This window comes from Benincasa hispida, chromosome 6 (genome assembly GCF_027475165.1).
Source record: "Benincasa hispida cultivar pf3 chromosome 6, pf3_genome.v1.1, whole genome shotgun sequence".
Lineage (NCBI taxonomy): Eukaryota > Viridiplantae > Streptophyta > Magnoliopsida > Cucurbitales > Cucurbitaceae > Benincasa > Benincasa hispida.
Genome location: NC_143483.1, coordinates 59380814 through 59390903, shown reverse-complemented (window position 1 = coordinate 59390903; position 10090 = coordinate 59380814). Strand labels below are relative to the sequence as shown.

At 28.7% G+C, this 10090-nt stretch overlaps 2 protein-coding genes across 2 annotated transcripts; one reads left to right on the top strand and one right to left on the bottom strand.

Moving 5' to 3' along the window:
• Positions 1 to 649: 649 nt before the first annotated feature.
• LOC120069705 (uncharacterized) lies at positions 650 to 1120 on the bottom strand. The gene has a single exon (XM_039021495.1). It carries the CDS (start codon positions 1118 to 1120, stop codon positions 650 to 652), a length of 471 nt encoding a protein of 156 aa, XP_038877423.1.
• An 897-nt stretch (positions 1121 to 2017) lies between these two features.
• Positions 2018 to 6871, top strand: LOC120069708 (uncharacterized). Its single transcript, XM_039021498.2, has 2 exons — positions 2018 to 2424; positions 6511 to 6871. The coding sequence occupies exons 1-2, from the start codon at positions 2074 to 2076 to the stop codon at positions 6574 to 6576; spliced, it is 417 nt and encodes a 138-aa protein (XP_038877426.1). The 5' UTR covers positions 2018 to 2073; the 3' UTR covers positions 6577 to 6871.
• Positions 6872 to 10090: the final 3219 nt, after the last annotated feature.

The following is a 10090-nucleotide window of genomic DNA, read 5'->3' as shown; positions in this document are numbered from 1 at the left end:
CTAAATAAAAGGCCTATAATAACGTACATTTCTGCCCGTCATCATCCAACAATTCACACAGAGAAGAGTTCTCTGAGAAATCTTCCCTCTCATCCTCTCCTTCCCCTTCCCTCTTTCAAGGATTCAAGGAAAGCCCACAACTTCTACTTGAATCCTTTAATCACAAAAGAGAATGCAAAGGGTTCTCGACTGGTAGTGTCCGTGCGTGAAGAAAGAGATCCACGAGGAAGGAGTTCTGTTCGTGGCTCTACGAGGGATTACTTTAAGAAAGGTTCTTCAAAGGGGAGGTTTCTTGAAACCTATTTTTCTTTTAAAAGCATGTTGTAATTTAACCTTGAATGCATATCTATTTGTATGTTTACTGTAAATTTTGTATTCAATAATTAATGCAATTTGGATAATCTGCTTCCATTCAAGGATCTCCTCATGTTGAGTTTCCTTAATAAAGTTGGTTTTTAAGCAATCATTCAAAAGCATGCAAGGTAAGCATAAACATGAAACAAACTTAAAAACTTCAATGCGAAACAAGGATTCAAACAAGACATAAAGAAAAGATCGGTATACAGAAAGCAAAAAGGAAAACAAGAAAGAGGAAGTCATCCCAGAAATATATGTCTATTTGCACACAGGGGCTACTTCGACGCGAGCTTCAGGCTGGCTCATGTAACTCGATGAATGTCTTACAGCGTTCCATATTCCCTTCGATGTATGGCTTAACCCTCTGTCCATTTACTTTGAAGGCATTAGTGCCATCCTCTCGAGTGAGTTCCACGGCTTCATGAGGAAAGATTGCTTTGATAACAAATAGCCCGGACCACCTAGATTTAAGCTTTCCTGGAAACAGTCGCAAACGTGAGTTGAATAACAAGACCTTTCGACCAATTAAAAACTCTTTCTTATCGATGGGTTGGTCATGCCAACGCTTGGTCTTTTCTTTGTAAATCTTCATGTTCTCATATGCATTAAGCCGCCACTCATCTAATTTGTTGAGTTGCAGCTTTTGATTTTCTCCCGTGACTTCCAGATCTAAATTCAACTTTTTCACTGCCCAAAATGCCTTGTGGTCCAATTCTAATAGTGAGTGGCAAGTTTTTCCAAATACTAAGGCATAAGGAGACATATCTATTGGCATTTTGAATGCAGTCCTATATGCCCAAAGTGCTTCATCCAGTTTTTGTGCCCAGTCCCTTCTTGATGTGTTGACCACTTTTTTCAAAATTGACTTGATTTCTTTGTTAGAAAATTTTGCTTGCCCGTTCGTCTGTGGATGGTAGGCGGTAGCAACTTTGTGCCTGACATTATATTTAGCAAGTAATTTAGAAATGATGCAGTTAATAAAATGTGTACCTTCATCACTTATCAATGCCCTTGGTGTTCCAAAATGCGTGAAAATGTACTTGGTCAGAAATTTTGATACGGTTACTGCATCATTCTTTGCACACGCCCCTGCCTTAACCCACTTAGACACATAATCTATTGTTACAATAGACGGATTCAGACCTTATTTATTTATTTTTTTTTTTTTTATGTTTGTATTTTTTTTTTTTTTTTAGTATTTTTTTTTTTTTTATGTTTCTTTATTTTTTTTATATGTGTGGAAAGATAAGGAGTGGAAATAAAATAATCCATTCGTATAAATAAAAAAAAAAAAAAAAAAAAAACACTTCCTTTTATCTAAATAAGTTGAAAACACCCCTTTTACCTAATTAAAGTCTAATTCCACCCCAAAAATCTAATTAATCCATATATTCTCGTCAAAATAATTTCAAATATATTTTTGTATTTTCTTAACATCCAACAATGTATAAATACTAGCCACGTTATGTCGACTTCTAATAATTTTTCATCACGTCTTATCGAATCAAAGTTCTCTAATTAATAATTAGTATAAATGTTGCGTACTTAACTGTTAAAAGACAAGGACAGATTACCATATTAATTTAATTATATCTTTAAAAAGTCAGAGTTGGCGCCCCCTTCTACTTATATATATTTGTCATATTGTAGCTAAGAAAAATATTGCAACCTTCTTACAAATCTCTCTTATTTTTTCATGTTATAGAAAACTTCTCTATGGCCACTGTCTTGCCTGAAACAACATCAGCTTATGCAGCCAGTTACATCATGGACATTGAATCGATGTTCGATCTCGACACGGTCCTCACCGGAGCCGATGACTTCTACTACAACAAGACCGTTGTAGCCCCACCGCCTGTGGTGGTTGCCGATTTGCCAACCGTGGCTGGCAAGGATGTATGTGCCGTATGCATAGAGGATTTCTTGCCGGACGAAAGTGGTAAACAGATCCCTTGCGGCCATGTGTACCATCAATCTTGTTTATCGTCTTGGCTCTCTGTTGGCGACTCTTGCCCTCTCTGCCGTCGTCATATCGCCTCCGATGAGGAAATGGAGGCACCTAAAACGGTACTTGTTTAGTTTTTGTTTATTTGTGCTAAATTTGATATGAGGACTTGAGCTTCGGTTATGTGACTAGCAATTTTAAGCCAACCATCAAAATGTGGGATTCAAAACTCACATTTTGAACTTGTATCAAATGATTATTAAAAGCAGACAAATTTTATCGTCTAAATGATCACAAGATAACGACGGTAAGAATAGTTACATGGTAGGAAAAAAGTCAACTTTTCTTCACTACAATGATATAATTCTCTTCTGCTCCTTTAATTTTTCTTTTTCTATTTCTTTTCTTTTTTCTTTTCTACTTTTTGTGAAATCTTTGAAGAAATGTTTGATGCTAGAGAGTTTTTTAGTTTTTTTTTTTTTTATAGGATGAGACTAAAAGAAATTAAGTTTGTGTAGATGAATTTGTTTGTCCCAAATTACGAGCCTAATTCAATTAAACATGGAGAAATAATTTTTATAAACTTAACTTTTTAAAACTAAATTCTAGATTTCAGTTTTTAGTTTTTAAAATTTATATTTTTATTTTCCTAAATTTTATATTGCGCCTCTACGTTTTTGCCAGAAAGCACATGAATTAGATAAACAAAAATAAGTTTGTGATGATATTAGGATAAAGTGAATAACAAACAAAAAAGGAAAAAAAAATTATATATATACATATAGATGGAAGTAATGTTTTTAAACTAAAATTTAAAAAACCAAAAATTAAGGTCCTATTTGGTAACTATTTCGTTTTTCATTTTTTGTTTTTTGTTTTTGAAAATTAAGTCTATAAACATTACTTCTACCTCTAAATTTTTTCTTTGGTTACATACTTTTTTCCATTTGTTTAAAAAACTAAATCAAATTTTATAAACTAAAAAAAAGTAGCTTTCAAAAATTTGTGTTTGTTTTTTAAATTTAGTTAAGAATTCAACCATTATACTTAAGAATGATACAGATTATTATAAGAAATGAGAAAAAAATAGATTTAATTTTCAAAAACCAAAAACAAAAAATGAAATAATTGTCAAACGAGAACTAAATAATTATCGAATTTGACATAAATTATGTAAATAGATGCCTATAAAACTCTCTCTCACACGCACAGATATATATATATATATATAACTAATTTACAAGCACAAACCTAATTTATATTAACTAATATTCATTTGCACGAATTCAAACTTTTTCGAAACTTAATTTGTGGCTCAAATTTCATAAGTAAAGGTTTGTTAAAACCATACGCCAAACATTAAAGGTCTTAATTGAAATCAATCCTTTGTTGTTGATTAGTTAAAAAATTATCTACTACTAATTCAAAGACTAGGTCTCTCTCTCAATTCACATTAATTACAAATTAATTAATGCAAGGCCTAAACAAAAAGGATTCATAAAAATAAAAAAATCTAATTCTTACATCTAAAATAACATAAGATAATATACATCAATCAAAACCAATAAAAATAAGTTTGTAAAAACTCATTCTAGACCTAAAATTCTCAACTAAATTTGATACCTACATAAAGAATCAAATATTTCTTACAACAAGATGACAGAACGATAAGCATAATGAAATCAGCCGACAAGATGCGTAATCTTCTGCTAATTATTATTTTTTATTTTTCTATTTGAGGATATATCTTCTGCTAATTAAGACCAATAATTGTGGTTTAACTAGGAAACAAAAAAAATTGTTAAATTACATCTTTAGTTTCTCACCTTCATCAAATTTGTCTCCATAAATTTTCAATTTATCTAATAGATTTGTATACTTTCAAAATGTCTAATTATGTGTTGAATAAATCCATACAATATTGAAAAAAAAAATTAAAAATCAATTGATCTTGTAGATATAAAATTGAGTATTGAAATTATGTCTAATGAAATTCTAAACTTTTAATTTTATATTAATTATATCATTGAATGTTAATAAAATGTTAAATAAATCAATGACCTAGCGTACATAAAAATGAAAGTTTAAAGATTTATTAAACATTTTTTAAAATTTAGAGATTAAGAGTCTGTTCGAATTGAATTTTTGAGTGTTTAAAAAAGTATTTTTAAACTTTTAAAAGTCAATTTAAACATACCCTAATTAGACATCGACATATTGAACTTATAATTTATTCTTAATTCTACATCGATATTAATTCTAAATAAAAAAATTTCCAAGCTATGATAGAGTCTCTGGGTTTGAAGATTTTGTTTATTTATTTAAAGCTATGATAGAGTCTTTGGGTTTGAAGATTTTGTTTATTTATTTAAAGCTGTGATAAGAGTTTTTGGGTTTGAAGATTTTATTTATTTATTTTTATGATAAGAGTATTTGGGATTGAAGATTTTATATATATTTTTATGACAGTGTCTTTGGATTAAAGATTTGATTATTCTTTTCTTAACCCCAAAAGCTTTTACAAATTATTGAAGAAATCCAACATGTCGCAATCTAAATGGCCAAGTTGGTCAAGGGCAAACTTTGTCAATTGCCAGCCCTCTAAACTGCAAGAGGATAATAATCCATATGCTTAAGAATCAATTTGTATATTGCATAGTCAAACGTAATGTCGTTATGAGAGAGAATAATAACGGTTTTAAAAGGAAGAAGTCATCAAGAACAGCTTCCGACATGTCGTAATTCGTTAGCTTAAGTTAAGGGAACACAATGGTTATATGTGTATATATTTAATAACGAAGAATTCAGTTAAATTTGTAGAAATTGAGTATCAAACAAATCGATTGTTGTATCCTAAAATGATCGCTACTTTAAAAGTAATTGTAGTACGCTTTCGATGTTAATCGTTTTACACTAATTACCTTTCAAAGTTAACCTAATGTTCTTGACAGAAGTATACATAAAAAACAGTTGAAGCCAAAAAAATAAAATTTTTTGTTCGAAGAAAATTAAAAATAAAGAGAAGAACCTACATATATCAAACCAAATTTCTAATATCTACATATAGGAAAATTAGAAACGATACAAATTTATAAAATTGTAACGGTCAACATGGTTTAAAATTTCCATCAAAATTTCAAAATTGAGGGAAATCTCATTTTCCCCAATTTCGCAAAAATTTGAAAAAATTTCGGAAAATTTTGAAATTTCGAGAATATTTTAATTTTCCTATTTCGACGAATTTTTGAGATTTCAAGAAAATTTTGAGATAGTTTGACATTTCAAGAAAAAAATTGATTTTTTGATTAACTATGTTGGCTCAATTTAAGTTTTTCAATTTTATGATTTTCATTACACACAATTTTATAGTTTCGTACGTCAATGTCATTTTTGACAAACGATTATGCTTTTTTCATGTGTTAATTTTTATAATTTTCAACGTTTCTCAATTTTTAGTTTTGTTAGCCCAAAACTTTCATTTTTAGAGAAATTGAATTTGAAAAAACCATAAAAATAATATAGATTTATTTTTAACCTCATTCAAATTTTTTTAATTAAATTTTCACATTATTTCACCTTAAAATTGAATTGACGTGAGTTTTTTACTATCTCATCAACTTTACACAACCATTTACCATGGATATCTAAATATTGTCTACTTTATAGTTTAATTAAGCCACAATCAAAATTTCGTCAATTAATTATAATATTTACACAGCCATCAATTTTCGAAATTTCATATATTTCCATAGATATTTTCATGGACATCTATATTTTAAACATTGATTGTCAAAAGGTGAAAAACATTTGTAACAGTCTATTTATTAAATATGTCGTTTTGATCCAAATGTAACGTTAAATGTTTTAAAACTTTTAATATGGGATTTTTTTTTTTTTTTGACAAGTCATTCCCAATAAAGTTTTCTTTGTTAAATAATATTCTAATTATTTTATAGAAAGATTAATCTTTCTTTTAGAAAAAAATATCCTCTAAAACAGAAAATTTTAATTTAATTAGGATTGAGTTGAATATTTTTGTTTTAGTAAAATTCTATGTGATTTTCTGTGATGAGAGATTCATAAATCTTATAAAAAGCATCCTTATTAACAATCGCTTGGAAGATTATCTTTTATTGCATTTCGATAAGAAGGGTATCTACACAGTACAGATTATACCTAAATCACAACCTGCTTATTGACTCTTCCAGGAAACAGTTGATGGTACCAATTTGGAACAGACTCAATTGATCATATCCTTATACAACGAAGCCTAGAAAGACCTTGAAATCATAGCCATCTCCTGTGTCATCTACAATCACAGAAACAATATTAAATATCAGCAAAGACAAATCCCCTCTCTGTGGAATGGTCCCCCCTTCCTAGATTGGTTGTATGTTGTAGCCAACTATTTGAATGTCTTGGCACTTCGAACAATCCAGTATAGGGGTCTCGTTGACCGCTGTTGGTATATTCAGAAAACATTCTCTCTAATAATATTGTTCTCCCTTTGGTCTGTGAACGTAACTAATACACCGTTAGTAAACCACGGATGCCTATATGTTGATTCTTTTTACATTTTTATATTCTTTAATTGATGATTTCATAACACCAAGAATGGTGTTACCTCTACCTCGGTGGCTTAATAAGAAGTTGAAGTATATAATCATTGAAATTTTTGTCCTAAAAATAAAAAATTAACTATACAATTAGCTATTAATTTTACCATGGCTTATGAATTAATATTCGAGCAAGATGTACAGAAAAGGAAAAGATAAACTAAAAAATAATAATAATAACTCATCAAATAATATATCAAGACTTTAAAATAATTTCTCAAACTTAAAATCAGTTAAGCTCAATAATAATATATAAGACCTTCCTGTCTAGAGATCCGAGAAAATTCTAAGAAAAAGGGACTTGAACATAAAGTTCTCCTTCATCATAGACAATATAGATGGTCTTTGGGCGATCTGTAGTCCAACCAACCAGCTCGTTCACGTCCACTTAATTTTATGCCTATTTTCTGTCTCTCTCTTCTTATTATTATTCCTTTTAAGCATTCTCTCAATGAAAATTTCTTTACAAATTAAGAGATGAATAGTACACACTTTGAATTAGCCCCACATGTAACAGAGAGATGAATAGTACACACGTTGAATTAGCCCCACATGTAATAGAAAATTATTGTAGTTTATTACTTGTTTGAATGGTTTTTTTTTCCTTTTTCTTTTCTTTTCTTTCTTTCTTTCTCTCTCTCTCTTTTTTTTTTTTTTTTTGGAAAAGCCTTTACTTATTTGAATGGTTGAGAGAATGAAATAGACGCTAAAGTTTGATTTTTTTTCCCTAATCTTTCAAATAATCCTAATTCAACCAAGGTTTAAAATGTCGATTTTAACAGAAATATCGAATTCTTAATTTTATGAAAATTTCGATAAATATTTCGATGAAATGTCAATTTCAATAGATATTTCTGAAAAAAAAAATTATAAAAACAAAAAATTTGAAAAAAAATAAATTTAAAATAATAAAAAAACATTTCATGATTTTTAAACAAGTTAATATATCTATTATTTATATAATATTTATATTAGTGACATTTTGTTGTTTATTTCGTGTTCCATAGATTTTTTATGCCATAGATAATAAGAAAAGGGCTCATCTATCCTTACAAGGAGAAGTTTTGGCATGGAAGACCAATAAAATCATCCAATGAAATAAAGTCTGATTAATCTTTTAATAAACCTGAATTTGATCATTATTTTTAGATATTGTCTAAATAATTCACAATTAATTATTTGGGATGTGACAAGAAATTAAAATAGCTAGGAATTGAATGATACACAATCTCTATCCTTGACCTCACACGAAAAATTTCTAATCTATATCCTTGCCTCGTTTTCTAATTTAATTATTAATAAGAATAAGTTTGCAACTTTAAAAGGAAGAGGAGGAACAATGATGTTTGAAATTTTGGTTTTGTACGTTCATCCATAACATATTACAACCCTTAAATTTAGTATTAATCAAATTCTATTTACATATCATTGCTTAAATCAAAGTTAATTATCTTCTTCTTGCCAACGTGAACATTACTAATTGATACGAGCTTTTATTACCAATATTGATGAGGTTTAAGGTTCTAATACAGCCAAAATTGGAAAATGAAGTCGCACTTTATTCCTTTCCTAATAACAATATATAACAGAGGGAATAACTTGATAGGACATGTGAACAAATAAAACTAAATAACAAACTAAACCATTTAGGGGGCGTTTGGTGCACGATGAAAAAAGAGAATTGAGTTTAGTTGAGTTGGTAATTATTATTTAGAAAGTTAAATTATCTGGAGAGTTACATTGTTTGTGTTTGGTATGCAGAGTGAGTTGAGTTGGTAATTATTGTCTATGTTTGAAGGCAGAGTTGAGTTAAGGTATCTGGTGTTGTTTTTGTAAATGAAATTGATTTTGTCTTTTTTATTTTGCCATTGTTGATTTTAATCTTCAACTATACACATATTTTCCTAACTTTTCTAAAAAAAAAAAAAAAAAAAAAAAAAAAAAAAAAAAAAAAACTTGGAATTCTTTTCCATTCTCAAAACATAACAAATTCTCTACAAAGTATTCATATACAGAACACAAAATTTTGAGTTCAGTTTTTTACACTCAAATAGAAGTGATTTCCATTCAAAAACCCAACTTAATCATTAATTACCGTAAAAAGTTTAAAAAAAAATTGAAAGGATTAGTGCCATCAAATGAAATTATTGACATTAGTTTAGATGGAATGGGTGACACTTAAATGTTAATCTTAAAAAAAAAATCTTACAATTTAAATCATAAAACTAACTATTAGATAGTTTTTTTTTAACCAATTTGTGGAATATGGATTTACCTTTTTCTAAAATCGGCGAAATCATTTTAGAAATATTGATGTCTATTTTTCTACTATTATGTTGCATCAGTGTAACAAAATTCAGTAAAAGTTTAGTAATAAAATTCAATATTTGATAGGAAATTTTAGTGATGAGAGAAAAGAGAGAGATTATGTAATAAAATTCAATGGAAAAATAATCTTTGGGAACTTGTGTAGATTTAACCAATTCCATCGTAGATTTAATAAAATTCATGTAATTAATTGTTCCATAGTTCATTAAGGATTACCCGTAATGCCCTAATTAGCCAATTAAACAATTAGCCCTAAATTAGTTCTTAATTGCTTCATAAAGACATTCTACAATTAATCTCTAAATTGCATTAATCTCTTGGGTTTTCTTAACTATGACATTCTTGAAACTCAAAAGACTGAAAATTCAAGCATGATTATATGAATGTTCTAAATTAGTGGATTCTTTCTAGAAAATAGGAAAGAAGTCCAAATTTTCAATCAAGATCACTAATTTTTGCAACCTAATTACAATTTTGCTACAGAGCCGTGTAACTTTGCATATAAAAATCAATTAGATTTGATTTGTCAGTTCAATTTTAATTGATTTCATTAAAAAATCCCAACAAGAACATTCAAGAATAACAAATTGCATAAAAGAAATTGAAGAAAAGTCTCCAGAATTTGCTAATCTACATAATCCCCAAGAAATAAATTATCTACTCATGGAGAGAAAAAATCTTCAAGAAATCCATTGAGTCTAGCATTAAAATTTACAAAGGTTGAAGAAAATTTGATAGAATCTCTCAAGAATTACAAAGAAAAGCTCCCAAGTTCGTCAAAATTGATATCTCTCTATTGGTGAAATCTGGAAAATCTGAAGATTATATCTGTTGAGGGTTGTAG